Source organism: Notechis scutatus, chromosome 4 (genome assembly GCF_049901735.1).
Source record: "Notechis scutatus isolate UNSWTSFEM ecotype Mainland chromosome 4, rNotScu1.2, whole genome shotgun sequence".
NCBI lineage: Eukaryota > Metazoa > Chordata > Lepidosauria > Squamata > Elapidae > Notechis > Notechis scutatus.
The window spans coordinates 27,061,143-27,080,943 of NC_142012.1; the positions used below are offsets into that span (position 1 = coordinate 27,061,143).

At 37.3% G+C, this 19,801-nt stretch overlaps 1 protein-coding gene across 3 annotated transcripts in view; it reads right to left on the reverse strand.

The window, feature by feature from the left end:
- The window catches only part of FHDC1 (FH2 domain containing 1), a 53,562-nt gene that overhangs the window by 11,546 nt on the left and 22,215 nt on the right, over positions 1-19,801 (reverse strand). For all 3 annotated transcript variants that reach the window (XM_087963006.1, XM_087963008.1, XM_087963007.1), the window contains exons 3-10: positions 14,955-15,016; positions 14,198-14,297; positions 7,115-7,200; positions 6,928-7,028; positions 2,602-2,672; positions 2,387-2,494; positions 1,789-1,859; positions 1,127-1,250 (exon numbers count right to left, since the gene is read on the reverse strand). In XM_087963006.1, the coding sequence (XP_087819132.1) occupies positions 1,127-1,250; positions 1,789-1,859; positions 2,387-2,494; positions 2,602-2,672; positions 6,928-7,028; positions 7,115-7,200; positions 14,198-14,297; positions 14,955-15,016 (723 nt within the window). The remainder of the gene's footprint in view (positions 1-1,126; positions 1,251-1,788; positions 1,860-2,386; positions 2,495-2,601; positions 2,673-6,927; positions 7,029-7,114; positions 7,201-14,197; positions 14,298-14,954; positions 15,017-19,801) is intronic.

Consider the following 19,801-nt stretch of genomic DNA (forward strand, 5'->3'; position numbering starts at 1 on the left):
GTCCCTAACTATAATATCACTAGATAACATGAGATCTTAATTAAGACAAAGGCTCTAAGTAGATATTACCTTATATATCTGAACATTGTAAGTAACAAATGCAACTATATGAAGGACAGAAAAGACACATAAGAATCAAATCTATCCAATGTAATAATTTTACCCATAAAACAGCAAAACAAAGCATTCATAAAAATACTATTCATAAAAAGTTATAGACTAAAACCAGTGCTTCATTCTCCTAGAAATAAATTAATTCTTTATCTCAGAAAGCCTCATTCTATAAGACTAATCTGAGAAGCATAATGTCAATTATAAAAATACTTATAAAATCCAATTGGACATCAGATTGATTAGAGTATACTAATGAATATTAGAAAACGCAATATCTTATCTGACACACATTAGAGTAGCATTACTCTAATTACTAATTTACAAAACTAAGAAGACGCTAATTCTTGTTGTTCACTTATTCTGTCCTTTCTATAGAAATAATGAATAAAATACTAAACAGAAACCAGGATGTTTCAAATTGTCTATAATGGAAGAACTTTTAACAAATAAAATCTGAGATTGTAAGAAAGAATGCTTTGATCACCAGCATAAAGGCAAACAGATAGGTTCAATTGCCTTAAGCATTATACTACTTGGCTTTCATCAAATTGAAACAGTGGCACAATTAAATGTTTCTACTGAATTTCAGACTACATCAGCTCAAAGCTACTGAAAAAAGCACAAATGTCAGCTTCCACACTGAAGTGGTAATATTTGTTAAGAAAAGAAACCCTTTTAAAGCATTATTTTTTCCGCAAGCAGAGGAAAGTGGGTGGGCAGGAAATACCATTGATCAACCAGTTAGCACTGCTTAAATAATAGGCACTTGACACAACCATTTCACACAAATCAAGGAAGCATACCCTTGCAGGACAACAATTAACAATTAAGTCCCTTTGACTGTGAAAAGCAACCTCTTAGAATGCCTACAGAATTTTAGCAATATTATCACTGAAAAGGATTTTAAAGAGAAACAAAGGGTTTATTATCTGTTAAGCACACCAACTGAATTTAAATTATGCAACTCAATATATACGTATATAAAGAACGGATATATCAATCTGTGACTAACCTGAAGGAATCCTTCCATCTGCCGAAAGAGTTCTGTGTCCCTGTCCCGGCGAATACTATCCTTTAGGGATTTTGTCTTTGATGACAGGGAGTGAAGTTCAGTTTCAATATTTTCTAGGGATATCCTACAGAAAAACAGTAATTTCAATCTACTTTGGAAAAGAGCATTTCCCCACTGTATTGTGAACAACTTAAAACATATTATTTGCTAATAGGTCACATTAGTGAACAGACAGAATCTAATTAAGCAAATCAACAGTCAACATTAAGTTGCACCATGATACATTGACTACACAAGTCAATGTATTTGCATTAATGTCACATGAATGTTACGATTTTTATTCTTAAGTGGAAGGATACAGTGGTGGCAAACTGTTAAATAATATGATTGTTACACTAAACCTAACTTTAATCAGTCCATTCAATTAGTTAATAACCCAGTAAGCTTTAGTAAGTTAACTGCCACAACTCCCCCTTAAAAAATTGCTGAATTCAACCTCTAAACAGGAAAGCTGCATATACATAATTCTTTTTGCTGTGAAAATGAAAACAGAGCCTACAGTAAATATTTCCTTAGAACTCAGTTTTTGTGCCCAAATTCTGCATGTCAATTTAAATGTTCCATGAAGAGAATAGCCCAATGTTTACAGTTTTCTTGCTTACCGTGCTGCCTCATGAACATGGTGCAATTTTTCTGAAAAGGTTAGAAGAACTTTATCTTTCTTTTGGGCTTCCTGAAACAGACAAAAATCCCAGTCACATTTCATTTCATTCAACAGCAATCAATGTGGATGTATCACCACAGCAGTTAAGAGGTTTTCTGCTTTAAACCTGTGGACTGTGTTTTTTCAAAACCTGAATTTTGATCACGTGACTATGAGATTGCTGCCATGGCTGTAAGTATGAAAAACGTCACAAATCGCTTTTTTCAGTGCCGTTGTAATTTTGAACAGTCACTAAATGAATTGTTGTAAATTGAGGACTGTCTGTACAATATTTCTTGCTTAATCTCTTTTTTGCCCTTCCTCTGGACATTTCAAATTAGCTATTAAACCAGTGTGCAGAAATATTAACGAAATCACTAAAATGAATGCTAAATTTTAGATTCTCAGAAGCATATAGCAAACTGAGCAAGGATTAGGAAAAACAATTTGCTCCTCAATTCTGCACCTTCTATCTGTCCCATAATATCCTACCCCTTACCTATTCCTTCTGCTTAGATGTCTATAGTCTGTTATCTCAGAAATGGCAATTTACATACCAAAGCAACAAAATGAAGCAGATTCATCCCAGGCTTGTTTGCTTTTGTATCTGCCAACTTGAGTAATGAGGATAGCTTGAAGCCAACTGCATTGCCAGCGCAGCCTCCCTATGCAGAAGAGCGGAGGGGGAGGCAGAAGAGATATGGGAGGTCAATCCACAATGCTTGAAATTCTTTGCCCTACTCGCCATCTGCAAAGAGGCTAATCCACTTACTGCATTCATAATATTCCCAGCCTGAAGCACAAGGTGCAATATGGCATGCAACTCTTCACAGCACATCAGCTCTGGAAAAAGACACAAGAAATATTATCCAATGGGCATTTGCTTAAGAAGCAATACATACATACATACATACATACATACATACATACATACATACATACATACATATATATATGGCATTCAGCTTTGTTCGGTATTTTCCCACGTCATTGTAGTTGTGCTTTTAAAGTTGTAGCATAGCAGAGATCTCATCTGCCATCATCAGGCTTCTGTATAGTGTTCATCTGTGAGAAGATGTTCACAGATGAACACTATACAGAAGCCTGATGATGGCAGATGAGATTCTGCCGAAACGTTGCTACAATTCAATTTACCTTATTTTTCTTAGAGGAAGCTATGCTAAGAATAAAAGTTTAGGGCTAATTTAGGGAGGGAATATAAATCTAATTCCTGGGGAAAAATAAATGTAATAAACAAATCTATTTTTTTAGCTGGAGCTAAGGAAAACCTTATCAGCTTTGATCCATCCTTGGCTAATAGGTTTTATTTTAAGTTTCTTCTGAACTCTGAGGCTATACTCTATAACAGGGGTCCCCAACCGCCGGGCCGCGGACCGGTACCGGGCCATGAACAAGCCTTACCGGGCCGCTGGTTGCTGGGCGCCGCCATCTTTTTAAAAAGCGCTCCGGTGAGCTTTTCCGGTAGAAAGCTCACCGAAGCGCTTCATTATAAAAGATGGCGGCGCTACGTGCTGTGAGCTTTTCCGGTAGAAAGCCATTTCTACCCGAAAAAGCTCACCGAAAGCGATGCGCCGCTTATCTTTTTGACGAAACAGCGCCCGCAACGCCACCGGAAGCGCCGCCATAAAAGATGGCGGCGCCCAGTTGACGCCGGTACTGGCCGCGGCGCCCAGCTGATGCCGGAACCGGGCCGCGGCCGAAAAGGTTGGGGATCCCTGCTCTATAACATGGACCTCTGCAGGTTCAATCTTCTTTGCTACAGCTTATGCCATTTAATAGAGTCTTCTAAATATGAGGATTTGAAAGGTAAGCAGGGGTTTTGGAAGGTTCTATGGAAAGGAAATAGGTAACTCAACTTCATTTTTTGATATTTTATTTGATACTGTGGCCACAGTAATCTTCTAAACTAGTTGTGGAGACTGGGAATGGGAAGCACTGTGTCCAGCAGTTGTTTGATGATGGAAAAACAGGAGACTCGCATTCAAGGACTCTCATGTCAGGATGGCTCATGGCTCAATGTACTCCCCTGTCCTGTTCAACATCTATACGAAACTACTGGGTGAGGTCTTCCACCAGCTCAGGGTGTGGTATCATTAGCATGCATGGTCATAATACCCAGCTCTACCTCTCAAACCAAGTGACAAAGTTGAAGCCATCAATGCCTTCACCCAGTGTCCTGAAGCTGTTAAGGTCTGTATGGGGTGGAACAGATTTCTGTTCCGTCCTAACAGGGCTGAGTAGCTGTGGTTGTTTGGGCACCCCCCTAGGTCAAGGATGTTAACATCTCTGGGTCTTGGATGGAGCTGCATTTCCCCACTCAAAACTGGTGTGCAACTCAGAAGTCCTGGCTGAGCAGCTACTGCTCAAAGAACAAGTGGCAGCCATGGTCAGAAGGGCCTTTGCACAATTGAGCCCTTTCCTCAATCAGGACAACCATCAGAAAGTCATTCTTGCCATAGTCATTTTCCACACCTGGATTATTGCAGTGCACTCTATATGAGGCTGCCCTTAAAGATCACCCAGGAGCACCAAAATGCATTGGTGCAAGAAGTGCCCTTTAATGTGCCCATGTGTTGTCACTGTTATGTAAGTTGCACTTGCTGGTGGTTGGTTTCTAAGAGCGATTCAAGGTGCTGGTTGTTACCTATAAAGCCTTGTATGCATACGGCCTAGATACCTGAGAGACTGCTTATCTCCAATTGTTTGTGCCTGTCCAGTACATTCCATCAGAGTGGGTGGACTCCAGGTCTTCTGTATTAAGTACTTCCATCTTGTAGATCAGGGCAATCAAACTCCCGGCCCGTAGGCCAGATGCATCACGTGCTGGCTACCCCTACCCCCAGTTTAGCGAAGAGGGGGGAAAAAATCCCAATACGTCACGTGACATCGCCATGACGTGAGTTTGACACCCCTGTTGTAGATCCTAGGAAGCACACCTTCTCTGTTGTGGCCCCCACCCTCTGGAACATCTCTCTTCCAGAGATTAGGATGGCATTCTCTCATATGGCGTTCCAGAAAGCCTTAAAAAGCTGGCTTTGATTTCAGAGCTGAGGTGATGCTTTTGTTAGAAGAATATTTCATTCTGGGATGATGACTGTTGATTTAATGGTCTTGTCATTTTTATTTTATTTTAATTACATTTAGTTTAGTAAGCCCTTATAGAGTCCACTGGAGATGGGTGCTAATACATTTTAAAAAGTAATAAATTTAAATAATTATAATTTTGCACTCTTTTCTTTGAAACCACCTATATGTTTCCAAGGTAGCCATAAATGGGGCAAGACAATTCCTCAAATACCCTGGTCTCATGCCATGAAGGGCTTTAAAGGTGATAACAACACCTTGAATTGACATAAACTAAAAATCCTAAACTTCCACAATCTGATAATCCTCACCGAAAGAACTAAGGTTCAGCTAAGTGTAGCAAGTTGCACCAGTTCATTTACATGAACACAGCCACTGTTTTATGTTCGTGAAGTGCTTTTCATCCGTGGCATGGATTAAAAGATTTTGGGCAGAACTTGAAATGCAACCACCTACATTGCAAATCCAAGTGACTGGAAACTATAAAAGGAAGTGAAACATGGGGCCATGTGTTGGAAACCTGAAAGAAAATCTAGTAACTAGAAAGTATCTGTTAGTGTATCTTACAAGAAAGGGCCATTATATTTTACAAATGTTTTCAAGTTACAATAATATTGTGTTGTTCTGGTCACAAATAGGACAAAATGCAAGGCTTTCCCACTTCAAAAAATTCAGACTATTTATACTGTATTCCTTCATGGTAATCTCATAAATTAGGCTAAAATGAATATTGGAAAAATGGAAACATAAATTGCTTATCTAACACTACAGTTTTGCATAGCATATAGCTTTGTAAACAAATATGCCATAATTAGAAATTCCATACTGAATCTGTCTGAATTTGTGCAAATGCTCCTTTTAAGTAGATGTGTGGAAATAGATGTAGATGCATTGTAGATGTTACAATATTAATTTATTTCCCTGGATTAAATATTTATTCCCCTATAACAATATTCATCAATCTGGGCTACAATGAATTCCATGTACGAAGGGATATGCAGAAGGAATTATGACACACCACAGTCCATTTAGTTCAGATGTCAAGAGGACTAACTGCTAATGGGAAAGTTCTGTTCTGAGTGAGATTACGTATTGTATAGTTGGAGGACCAACATATTGGAAATTGCCAGAGGCTGATTACCTGAGGAACCCCTATGCATTTATGTGTTTCTGCATGGCTAATGGACAGACAGAATCATTCCTCAGACCAATAAATGTCTAAGTAGCACAACAGATTTAAGCCAGGGTAAGTATTTTTGCCAATCAGCAGCAGAGATAAGAGAAATGCAACACAATTAGATCTTAAGAATCAATGGGTGGTTTCATATGTTTTTCTAATTCATACTATGATTTACATGGCACAAGATTTGGCAATTGCTGTGATTTGCAAAGTATAGTTTAACTATTTCTGAATCCAGCTTCTTTTAACTTAGTCACTATCAGGATTAGGAGGCGATGTCATGAAGTTATTCAATATACCATGACTAAATGTACTGTAGCTTTAGTATTAGTCTAAAGTCACAACGCAAACTGCACAACGCAATGATTTTCATTCAATAAATTAAGCACCATTAGTCAGTCATAATAGCATTACAACAATGAATAATGCATAAGGGAAAAATGAATGCACATTTGTGCTATTCCCAAGATTTAATAAGAATATTAGAAAAGTCACTGTTGTGCAAAGTTTTGGAAAAGATTGAAAATTATGTGGTGTTAAGAAAAGCAAAGTCAGAATTCAGGAAAATAGAAAAAAGGGAAAACGATCCTACCAACTTCAGAATACATCAAGAATTGTTTATACACAAACATACACACTTGATTGATAATATATGTACATGGCGACACACACCCTTATGGAATGTGTCAGAGCTAGCTTCCTTCTTTAAATAGCTAATAGGTACCTGAAATTCCAGATCTCATCTCTCTAGTTAGTTGATTAACCTGCTAAGAAAAACAAGATCCTAATGCATGCTACAGCATGTTTAATTACCCTTTGTAGCCATTTTTATAATTGTCATGTTTTTCTGCAGCGAAGTACATGATGGAGAAAATTCTTTTTTTAACACCATTGCTTCAATGCGCAGGGAATAGCTGAAAATAAATAAAATAAGTTTTAGAATTGTGATGCAAGAAATAGTGAATTTAGGATGAATAACAAGAATTGAATATTTCCTTACTTTGGCACCTGGATTAGCATATACATAAATGAATCTGCTTGACACAGTTTTGATAGATCGCCACTGAAATCCTTTAATTTCTTTACCTGGGGCGGGTGAAATAAAGAAGATAAATAAATCAGTATCGAGGCAAAATGTTAAACACTGAATTTAAGAGTCACCACCACAGTAAAATATATTATTTTGAAGTTAATATGAAAATAATGTATTTGCCATGTCCACACTATTTAATAATATTCAGATTGGAAAATATGTTAAGAGATACCATTATCTAAAGACTTCTAAATTTCTCGTCTATTATTAAGGGGAAAAGAAATAATACCTTGAATACATTTTTTTTGTCAAGAAGTTTCCAGGGCAGAAAAAAGAGGTGATGTATCCGATTTTTGCTTCCTACATTTTGCTGTAACATCTAATTCCAGCTCAGGATGCTTTATTTAATATTGTTACAAATCATTATAGCATTCCCCAATATTATCTGTGCTAAGTAAACTAACTTCCCCAGTCTTGTGTCGTCAAATCCATGAAAATATTATTGTGTGAAAGTTCAAAACAAGCATCTGTCCTTCTAGGAAAAACAGCCTGGTTTTTTACAATAAATAAATTAACTTCTTATAATCACTGAAAAACTCTGTTTAGTAAGCATCAGATATACAGAAGTCTTCAAAATCTTCGCCCAAATGCAGAATAATGTACACACACCTGGAGTTAGCAGCATTCAATGCTATGAAATAGCACGACAACTTGCCAACTCATTAGCACATAAATAATTAAAAAACAAGTTGTGTCTCATTTCTCTCTCTACATTTCTCCTTTAGGAGGGCAATTCTTGGCCTCTATTCAAATGAGATGTTTCTTTCATTAAGGATTTTTTATCCCTTGACATAGTTTAGAGTCTAAGGGTGGGTTCAACATGGAGAGAAAACTATTTTTAAACCAAATAAAATTCCACAATTTGTAGGTGGCTTTGCTCAATAGATATTGCTAGCCATTTAAGGGAAGATCTGTCATACACCATGGTATTTGCCTGAAACATATTACAAATAATGGGATCTGTAATTCAAACATTTAAAGAGCATCAGATTGAAGAAGACTATCTGGCTTAAAAGATATTTCTAAATTTACAGCACATTAAAAAAAATCTGTAGCAATTAACAATTACTATGCCACAGAGACAATAACAAAACTACTCCCACATACTATGTAAATGAATGCAAACATATTATGTGTAAGTATTTATGACACTCATCTGAATATACAGATCCTCTACATATATGGCACTGTAAAAACAATTCACTTGCTAAAAACAAGGTTATCATTTTTGTGAAGAAAAATTTCAATCGCAATTGACAACAGCGATGAGAGAAAGTTTGCGAACCTTTCTATCATCCTTGTCACTGATCAGCAGTTAGAGGTATTTTTATCCATTCCTCTCTACAGAACTGCTTTAACACATTAACATTTTTAGATTGTCTTACATGAATCTCTAACTATGGGTCGTGCCACAATATATGTATTTCATTTGGGTCAAGATCAGAGATTTGATCCAGCCATTTCAAAAGGAGAATTTTATTCTGTTTCATCCACTGTGTAATAAGATTTACTTCGCTGTTCAGGACTGCTGTCATATTACATGACCTACATTCATTTGAACTTAGGTTACTGATCTAGATGCACTATTGTAGAATTTGCTGTTACCTCAAAGATTGAGAGCCATTTACGTTCCAAATAACCCAAACACTCCCATTGCAATGCTTCATAGCTGAGGTGAGTTCTTTAGTTGGAAACTAAAACTAAACAGTATTTTTCCAAATATAATATTTTTCCATCAGTATCAAAACATTTCACTTCCATCTCATCTGGAACAGAGTGTTGTTCCAAAGGCTGTTGGTCTCTTGTAAGTTTAAAATGTGCAACAACATGCTTTTTGGACAATAGTGCTACCTGTCATGCTCACCATTGCAGTGTTTTCCTTGTGACCATTAATATAATATAATATAATATAATATAATATAATATAATATAATATAATATAATATAATATAATATAATATAATATAATATAATATAATAATATAATATAATATAATATAATATAATATAATATAATATAATATAATATAATATAATATAATATAATATAATATAATATAATATAATATAATATAGAAGTATTCTACAGAGCCTATGACTTTAGGATTATATATCCTAAGGGGTTGATTTTGTTGGATGACCATTTGGGGAAGGTGTTGCATTTTGTCCATCTATGTACTATTTTCCTGACAGTGGATTGATCTATGACACTTGATTGATATCTCGTTGATTAGAACAGTTCTCAACTTACTTCCCTAAGAGTGCTGATTATCCTAGGGCTTCATCTACTCTTTCAACAAAGACTGAATTTATCAATGAAGACATGACATACTACAATGTTTGAGTATTGTTTGTTTAATCCTCTCTTTATCTATTAATTGGGCTTAGATAAAGCTCTAATAAAATAGCAGGTCACAGTCCTGATAGTTTTTGGATAGTTTCAAAAGGTTCACAAACTGTTTTTAACACAGCATGTGCCTCTATAGAAAGAATATTTCAAAAGGTGTAAGGTGCAGATATGAAACAAAATATTATCAATTTTCATTGTTCTACAGCAGAGGTATCAAACTCGATTTCACCGAGGGCCGCATCAGGGTTGGGGCCTGGGGGCTGGGGTGGGCATGGCCAGCTTGATGTCACTCGTGTTGGGGGCACCTGTGGTGGCCCAAGAGTTCTGCCAGCGAAAATGGCTCATGAGCTCTGTTTTCAGCTGGGACAGCCTCCTGTAACCTTCTGCCAATGAAACGGAGCTTGAGAGGGCAGAGGCACCATGGGCTGGTCCTTCGCGGTTTCCAGGGCGGCCCCACAGGCCAGATCTAAGCATCATATAGGCTGCATCTGCCCCACAGGCCTTGAGTTTGACACCCCTGTTCTACAGCTTCTTACACACAAACTAGTTTCACCATATACATTTTGTGCATGTAATGAGGATTTCTAAAGCTGTGAAAATTTGGTGTGTTACAAGAAAAAACGGAAGTACTTCAAGATGATCCTCCTGCAATCAAGCAAAAGCTTCAAGGGCATTAGTTCCCTTTTGTTATTTGTTTAATTGCCTGTGATTTATTTCATGGATTTTGTTACTAGAGCAGGGCTGTCTAGTTTGTTACTAGTAGAGGGCTGCCTCTTATAATATTTTCAGCAGTTGTTATGCCTTAGTTTTGTGCACAGCTCACAGTCCACTGGAAATTAGTGTCCAATAAATTTAAATAATTAAATACTTTAAAGAGCCTATACTTAATTGCCAATACAAAAAAAAAATCTTTATTTAAAAAAGTATACATCTAATACTTTTAAATATTATTTAAAAAATATTTTCAAAGCTTCAGCAACCTTGTAGCAACACTTCCTTTCCCCCAAGTATTTGAAGTCAAATCCATATTTGTTTTATAAAACTTCAGTAAAACACTGGAGCTTTTCAAAGATGTTGCTTATATCACAAAACAAATTTGCATTTCATTTTTAGCTGGTGATATTGATGTAGCATCTACTGTCATATAAAAATCCATATATTATTGAAACGGCATTGGAACCATCCACAGTTGCAATCATATTATACATGTAATATGTCAGTTAAGTATTTGGAATGTAGAAGGTTCTGCCATTCAGTACAATACAATCTAACATTTTTCTTTCACTAATACCCTGTATTACATGACTATTTAATATTGTTTATTATTGACTCAAGAATAACTGTGGGAGCTCAGCATGTTCAACTGATAGTGTTGAATTCACATATCAGGCAAATTAAAGTTTGTTTTCATTATGATTTATTGAGTAAATCCAAAGACCAGATTCAAACATCATAATAACCATAAGTAAGAGGTATATCTATTGCAAATGTGATTTAGCATAATGCTTCAAATGAGAAAGATGACTTGTTTGACATTTTCTGGCTCATTCTAGTTTGACTTTGCACCCAAATAAATTTCTAATCATCTAGTAATGCAAGATAGCTATAAAAAAAAAAAGTGGGGAGAAACCAGGAATTGGTCAGACAACCCAGAATTATGTTCATCTCCAAATCCAATTCTAGCTTATTTAGCAATCTTGTTGAAACAGTGCATGTCACTTAGCATGGTATGTGAACAAAGCCATTGTGTTTGACTTCTAAACATTCCCAGCTTTCTTGTACGCCAATTTCAGTACTTCTTAAAACCACTGGGAGATGAAGAGTCATTGAGTACCCAATTCTCAACTTCACAGATCACTAATGAAAGAGACTTTGTTACTTAAGCAGATGCTGTACAGAACAGCTACTTGAAACAAGAGAATCAAGCTTTCTACTTAAACATAGGAAATATTTCAAGGATTTAAGCTGTAAACTAGGCAATTCAATGACTTACTCTAAATGAAAAAACCTGTGTCAATGTAAACTAAAGTAGTGTGCATAAACAACAGTTCACAAATGTAATCACCATGGGAACTGCCTGGCTACTTTTTTAGTAATCCTTCCTATCCTAACTCTTATTTTCTGTGCTTTAAAGGGCAGTCAAGACCTTGCCACCACCCTGAGCTTAAAATGGGAAGAGGAGAAAGGTTTAATATTTGACTTTATGCTATATTTTTTAAAATATTCCTCTTCCCCATGGAGTACTGGGTGCAAGACAAGACTCTCTTTTTAGTAGAATCATTTATTCCCGCCTTATGAGTTGAGACTGGTGGTTTAGTTTTATGGCAAAGTTTTGAGTTACACAAAATTTGCTTTCTCCAAAAGTGTGACACCGAGTGGAAAAACCATATAGTTAAATGTTAACATAAGATTTTTTCCCCCTCCTTTAGAGTTTGAGACATTTAAAAATTGCCTTGTCCTATATGGCGTCTTAACAGCAGCCTTAGCTTGATTATTAACATGCCAGTGTTTACTTTGCTCAATTTTTAACTTAAATATATATATATATGTTTGTATCAAAGCAAAATGTTGTTGAAAGGAGATTTCAATGTGAATACTTTCATACTGCAATGGTGTGTTCAAGTTCGAGCATGTTAATTTTAAGTTAAAAGAAAAACATTCATGACACCATACATATTTACTTGCAGTCTTGCTAAATTGAAGTTTTCTTACATCCTTGTTCTTTGCACATTGGCTTTCTCTTTCTCCTTCACATACATCAAATAAGTCTCATTTGATGGTAAAAGAGTTTTAGCAATCCAACTTCTTCAGCTACCTTTTTTATCCAATCTAGTACCCTTCACATTTATGGGAGTTCAACTTCTAAAATATCACTCCAAAAGTCTAAAATGTAATATAATTTTTATTATATAGTAATTGTATGTTATATAGCAGGGATCCCCAACCTTTTCGACGCCGCGGCCCGGTACCGGCATCAGCTGGGCGCCGCGGCCCGGTACCGGCATCAACTGGGCGCCGCCATCTTTTTTTGACGAAAAAGTGCTTCCGGTGACCTCACCGGAAGCACTTTTTCACAAAAGATGGCGGCGCCAGCGCCCGGTGAGCTTTTCGGGTAGAAATGGCTTTTCACCGGAAAGCATGCTGCCGCCATCTTTTTGATGAAAAGTGCTTCCGGTGAGCTTTCTACCCGGAAAAGCTCACCGGAAGCACTTTTTATCAAAAAGATGGCGGCGCCCAGCAACCAGCGGCCCGGTAAGAGTTGTTCCGCGGCCTGGTATCGGTCCGCGGACCGGCGGTTGGGGACCCCTGTTATATAGTCCTGCATCTACTTAAGTATTTTATACCTCTTTCAGATACATCTTTTGCGTTTATTTTTACAACATTTCGGCTGATATTTCTTTCTGAGTGTTTCTTCCTATTATATCTCAAATTAAATATGGAAGTTTCAACTTTTCTTTCTTCATAAAAAGTAAGGAGAGAAAGAGAGGGGGGAGAGGGAGGGAGAGAGAGAGAGAGAGAGAAACTACCATGGGGAAACTGAGGATCTTCACTGCCATGCTACCATGGGGAAACTTATATCTCTTCATTCCTCGAAGCATGCTTTCTTAGCAATATTTCCAGTTCAACCCCTTCCTCCTCACCCCATTTACAAGAAAAGCTACTATACTGCCTTTTTTGTTTTACTACATCTCAAAGATTCCATTCATTTCCGTTTTGGAGCTACTGTTCATGGTCTTGAGGACTGTTGGTTGTCCCTTACTATGGTTTGTACTGTATTTATAACTCTGCCACATTTTAAAAAAAAAGCTAATTTCTTGATAAGTCTATGGAACTTTTTTTTAATGTTTTTTCCTTCTCCTTAGAACAGTCTTCCCATTTCTGTATCTGAAATTCCTATACTTTAAATAGGCTTTCTTGGTCCTTGTTCTTCTCAGATGGAGTTTTTTGCTTGCATCTTATTTTGTCACCCACATAGCTAATCTCCTAAGCAAGATTACTTAATGTGTACTTCAACACATAATGTCTCTGCAAAACTAAGAGTGAAACTAGCTAGACAAGACAAATGTATCATGGCTGGTACATTTTCTTTTTAATTCTATGCTATAATTTTAAGAATTTAAGTTTTTCTCCTCTCTCCAGAAATAGAACTGTGGGTTTATTTTGTTATTTATTTCATGCTATTTAGGTGCTACCTAATTCCAAACCAACTGTAGGACACTCAGTATAATAAACATTAAAAACAAAAACACATTCAGTAAAGATGTTTAGAGAACAACCTGGGTCTTTCAAGGTCTAACAGTATAGCAACTGGGTGGAAGCCACGTAGAACTCAGATAGAACCACAATCCAGAGGGCAGGTGCTGTGACAGTGAAGAGTGGTATTGTGGATCCTGACTCTTTAATTAGAGTTTGGTATACACCAACTCTGCCAGCATGTACTGGGAGATGGGTGGTACAAAATAACCTAACCAAATGCCATGTCATGCTTTATAGTGAATTGCACCAGCAATCAGTGCAGCTTATATAGCAGAAATATCACACAGGCATACAGAGACATGCCTATCCTTGCCTATGCTGTTGCATTCTGATCCAATCGAAGTTTCCAAGTGGCTTTCAAAAACAGACAATCTTATTCTTACCTCCTCAGCTTCTGGCAACAATTTAAGAAGCTCACGGAGGGTCTCAGAGCTATAGTTGTCTCTTCCAATGTGAAGATCTTCAATTATAGAGTCAAGTGATCTTAATGAGACAATAGAATAAAAATACATTTTAGTTTAGGAACATAGGATTTCTATGTTTTAAAACAGACTTTATCAACCTTATACATAGGGCTTCAATTTTTCAGTTTTTAGAATTCTCAGCCAGTACATCTAATATTGGTTAGAAATTATGGGAAGAAACCCAGCACATCTGGATGCACTGTTTAGGAAAAAAGATTTTAAAAAAATATATATATATATATCATGCGCTGTTCCAAAACAATTTTCAATACCAAAAAATAGTTAGATGTATAGCTGCCTCTGAGCAAGTTCATCTGAAATAAACACAACTTTGTTCTTAAAAAGACATTAATATCAAAATATTGTCCTTACTTTCATGACATTTTCATATTATTAAAAAATACAGCCTTTAAGAAAAATAAGTTATAATTTAAAAGTCAGTAGCTTACTTTAAAATTATCTCTAATATTGTATATTATATATTAAAATTTCAAAACTATTGCTTAAAAGGAAAATGTAAGGTTAACCCAAGTATAAGATAAGGTTATTAAATGCTTGAATATATTTTCAAGCTAAATTAAGTTTGTAATTATACTATTTGCGGCTGAATATATCTCTTTTCTTAATGTTATGTTATCATCAATCTAATAATTACAATAGCAGGAGAATAACTTACTTTTTAAACTGTTTGAGAAAAATCCCAAGATTCATACTTCTTTTGGCATCCAAAATATTAATCTGCAAAAGGTAACAAAAGGTATTATTCCAGACAGAGCAAAATGATCTCAATGGTTATTTTAAGTCATTATGGATAGAATAAAACTATTCTGCATAGAAAAAATAAGGTACACATACGTCCAAATAATAATACAGTTCTGCTGAGAAAAAAATATGGACAAAATTGTTCCTGTCAACTCTCAGATCACTATAAGGACAACAATTCAGAAATTTCAGTTGGTGAAAATAAGTTAGGCTGCTTAGTTGTACAAGGATATACAATAATATTGTGCCAGTATTTCATTATCTGCCCTGGCTGTATAATGAGGAAAATAGGTGGATGCTAGGAGTCATTTTAGTTGTTGTATCATTATGACACCCCATGCCCCCACCCCCTGTGGCTCACCTGGTTCCTACATTATGTTATTTTTAATTAAAAGCCCTTCTCCTGTCTAGAATTGCAATTCATCCAGAGAAATATGTTGTAGGCTACATAGCAAGTGTAGGCTATATAGAAGAAAGGACTGGCTGCAGCAGGGGTGTCAAACTGGTGGCCCATGGGGCGGATGAGTCACATGCAGACCATACCCATCCCAGCTCCAAGAAGGGGGGGGGAGTCACCCTGTGACAGTAACGTGCTATAGCAAGTTTCACCCTGTGACAGTAACGTGCTATAGCAAGTTTCACACCCATAGGTACGGTAAATGTCACGCGTAACTGGGAAAGCTACCATTCTTTGATAAATCTTTCTCCTTCTCTTTCTGACCTGCTTCCTCCACCTCCCCTCTGTCTGCCTTTGGGAAAGGCTTTAATGTTGGAAAAGGTGGAAGGATACTAGAGGATGATCAGCAACAAGGTGGACTAACTTTGTTACAGTGGTGACATGTGCACGGTTAGAAGATCTAAAAGATCAGGTTAGAGACAGATCATAGCAATAGCAATAGCACTTAAGACTTATATACCGCTTCATAGTGCTTTACAACATTAAGTGATTTACAGAGTCAGCATATTGCCCCCAACAATCTGGGTCCTCATTTTACCAACCTCGGAAAGATGGAAGGCTCAGTCTACCTTGAGCCAGTCAGATCGAACTCCTGGCATGGGCAGACTCAGCCTGAAATATTGCATTCTAACCACTGTGCCACCATGGTTCATGGAGAAAAACTATCTTTGTGGTTGCTAAGAATCAATCACAACTAAATGAAACAAACAAAATTTTAAAAAGTTATGATATTTTTGTAGTTACTTACCAAGCACACCTAAATTATATTAAAGTAACCAAATATCTTTACAATCCCCAAGGCATGTCACAACTTTTGAGCACCCCTAACATTTGAAAATTGAAAGTTGAAAAATTTGACACGCCTAAATAATCAATCAACTGGTCAATCTTTTGTTCTGTTTCTAACCCATTTGTTTCTTCTAGATTTAGATAGCAAGAAGAAGAGAAAATGGAGATCCGAATAATTACAATTGAAACCTAGTTGTTATTATGCTGAAAGCTACAGGCAGCCCAAGAGCCACAAACTACATAAGCTACCTAGTAGACTTAACTTATTATAAAACATCCTGGAAAGTCATTGTGTGATATGTAACTTTTGTGAATAAAATATGTTAGTGCTTTTAAACAAGAAAATGCCAAATTCATTTCTTCCTTTTTTTCTTTCTCCTCTTCCACCCAATAAACTTTAAACAGACCTGTCTTGAAATACTATAATAAAGGGTCTCTTTAAACCCCATTACATCTTTAACATCAGTCTATCAAGAATAAACAAATGCATAAATGGATGGAATTATAATGCTTCAATAGTGTCAGGTGGCCATGGAAGATTCTTCCTAAGGAAGAATCACCAGGCACTTAGAAGAGAATTACGCTTCTCCCACAAATTATTTAAAATCTGTTTTTCCCAGAGAATTATCAAGTCACAACCCAGCCAACTAAGTCATAAGAGTACTTATACATTGACCAACCCAATGTTTTGGCAAGAATAACTGAATCCTGACCAGAGCATTATTCATGGTGTCTATTGTTCTTGTGTTTGCTTAATTCTTTAGTATCTCAGCAATTGACAGAATAGGCCTGACCTGTGCTTAGAGTAAAACTGAGCTGGACCTGGTTAACACTTGATGAGATCTTCAGAAAACCCCAAAGTAGTAGTTAGAAATTAAAAAAACATTCCAGGAACAGCTGTGCCAACCACTTCTATATGGTTAATTAAAGCACACTGAACCAGCTAAATCCATCTGGACTACCCCAGGAATTGAATCTACCTGTGATGACCTGGGGCGTGGCACAAACACAGTCAAATAAGCAAGAACTGTTCTTCCAACTTTGCCCCCAATGTCCAGATTACCATCAGCTGGAAAAAAAAAACTCTCCCAAGAACAGTCTTTAAGTGGAGGAAATTCAGTCCGAAAACAATGTACATACAAACTGTAAATAAACATCCACACAAACCACACTGCAGTAATTAACTTGACAGGGCAGGAGAAGGAATTGCAGACTCAAAATCCCAGCAAAACACACACAGTTGGGGAGAAGCCAGGAACCCAGATAAGACTCAACAATTTGCTCCCAACAACTTGCTGAGTGCAGCTTCCTTTTTAAACACTGTGTTCCCAGCTGCAGTTAATGAAGGGAATCAGTGCCCTTTCCTCCCACGCAACTCATGTTGCTCCCTTCTCCGTTCCTCCCTGCGTGCCCTAGGATGAAGAGGGGGTGGGCCTGGGTCTTCCTCCGAATTTTCTCTCCCTTGGTCTACCTCTGCCCTGCTCTGCCCAGCTGGCCTTTGCCTTTCCCCAGTTTCTTCCATAGCCAACGAAGCCATATTCCCACTCCTTGTCAGCTGCTTGATCTCCCCCTCCGAATCAGATTCCAACAGGGGCATGACACTACCCTGACATCTTTAGTTTTAGTGTCCACTAAGATGGCGGCATGTAGCTCTTCCTAGCTGGTCTCAAAAAGCTAAACTCTGGTTAATACTTGAATGGGAGATTATTATAAGGAAATAGCAAGATAATAGTCTGGAAGCCAAACTACATCCCAAAAACAATGCAAACCACTTTTGTATTGTTGCCAAACAACAACAACAAAACAACAACACACAATGCCACTACATGGACATACCCATGAAGTTACCAGGAAGTAAGCTATGTTTGCAAACTTTAACATGGCTTTAGTACTGATACATTCAAATACAATAAAGTAGCTGAAAACCTCCAATGAGAATTTTCTAATATTTCTTAAGATTCATACACTGAGCCCTCTGTCGGCTGCTTCATTCTGAGCAAAGCCTCAAAAGCAGCAAATCTTTGGTTTCATTTTGAAATAAAAGCAGGAGCTACCCTAGAGACTAATCATAAGTTGTCTTCTTTATCCTTTCATGTTTTCTGGCTTTCCCATCCGCAGCCTTTAGCTCAGTAGTGACCCAAGATTTGATTGGCCTCAGATCATGCCTGTGTCTTAACACTAACTCTGCTATGTGTGTAACCTGCTTCTTTTCTGTATAATAGTTTAGTTTGGCTTAGTTTACTTTTATTGTCATTGCACCTCGTACAACGAAATCGGACACCATCTTCAGTGCACATCATGACCATGAAAATAAACACAAACACACATCCTTCACCCTCCACACATTGAACTGAAAACCCCCGATATCGCACCAATACAGCAGAATTCAAAAAAGCTATTGCCCTGGGATAGAAGCTGTTTTTCAGCCTATTTGTCCTTGTTTTAATTATTCTGCCAGATGGTAATAGTTTTAAAAAAGGGTTCCATGAGGGACTTCCGGTTTGTCGGCTTCGCGAGCAGCAGGGATTCGCGAAGCTGCGCGATCCCTGCTGCGCTAGCCGCTTTTGGGGCTCCGATCCGGACAGGTACGGAGCTAGGCTGCCCTGGAGGGGCAGCTGAAGGTAGGGGGATCCGGAGAGGGGTTTGGGGGTGTTGCAGACCCCCTCCCCAGCCGGCAGAACCCCCTTTTCCCAAGACGGTGCAGCGGCGGTCCGTAATGGCCGCCACAAAGAAGCTGGCAGCCGGGTAAGAATGTGCAGGAGGAAGTGGAGAAAGTTTTTGAAAGGAGAAAGTTTTTCTTGGTTCCTAGGACTCTAAGACATATTTAACAAAATTCCTGAAAAGTATGACTTTCTGAATGATACCTTCTAGAAGAGGAAAAAAGCGGCAGTTTGGTGGTGCTGAAAGGAAAGCTTACCCTCTTTTCCTACGGAATAAATAAGTGGATATTAAGAAACCTATTTTTTTTAGGTGAAAACTGGCTTTAAGCGATGAGTGGGAAGAGAGAGGACTAAAAAAAAAAATATTTGTATGCTAAGACTTTGTTGGAGGAGATGCCTTAAGGATTTGAAGACTAAAATATATTGCAATAAGATTTTAAGAAACAGATTTGGACTTTCTTTCTCCCTGATTGATACTACCCCAGGAGGAGAAAGTGAGAACTCTGCCTTGGTTTGGACTGATTGATAACTTTGGGACTGTTTTATTTTTTCTTTGGAATATTCTGGTTGTTGTAAGAAGAAAGAAGGGGAAAAGAAAAGAAAATATTTATAATGGCTCTTTCTATTGAGGAACTGAGAAAAGATTATGAACAAGCAAAAAAAATGGTAAAGCTGGTTTGAAAGAAGCCTTCCTTTTTTTAGAAATGGCGCTTATTAACTATCAACAAACATTACAACAGATGAAGACAGCAGAAGAAGAAGAAGAAGGAGAGGAAGCCATTTTTAATAAATTTCAGAACTCGACCAAGAAAGAAGGAAGAGGGAAAGGAAGAGAAATAAAGGACTTAAGATTTA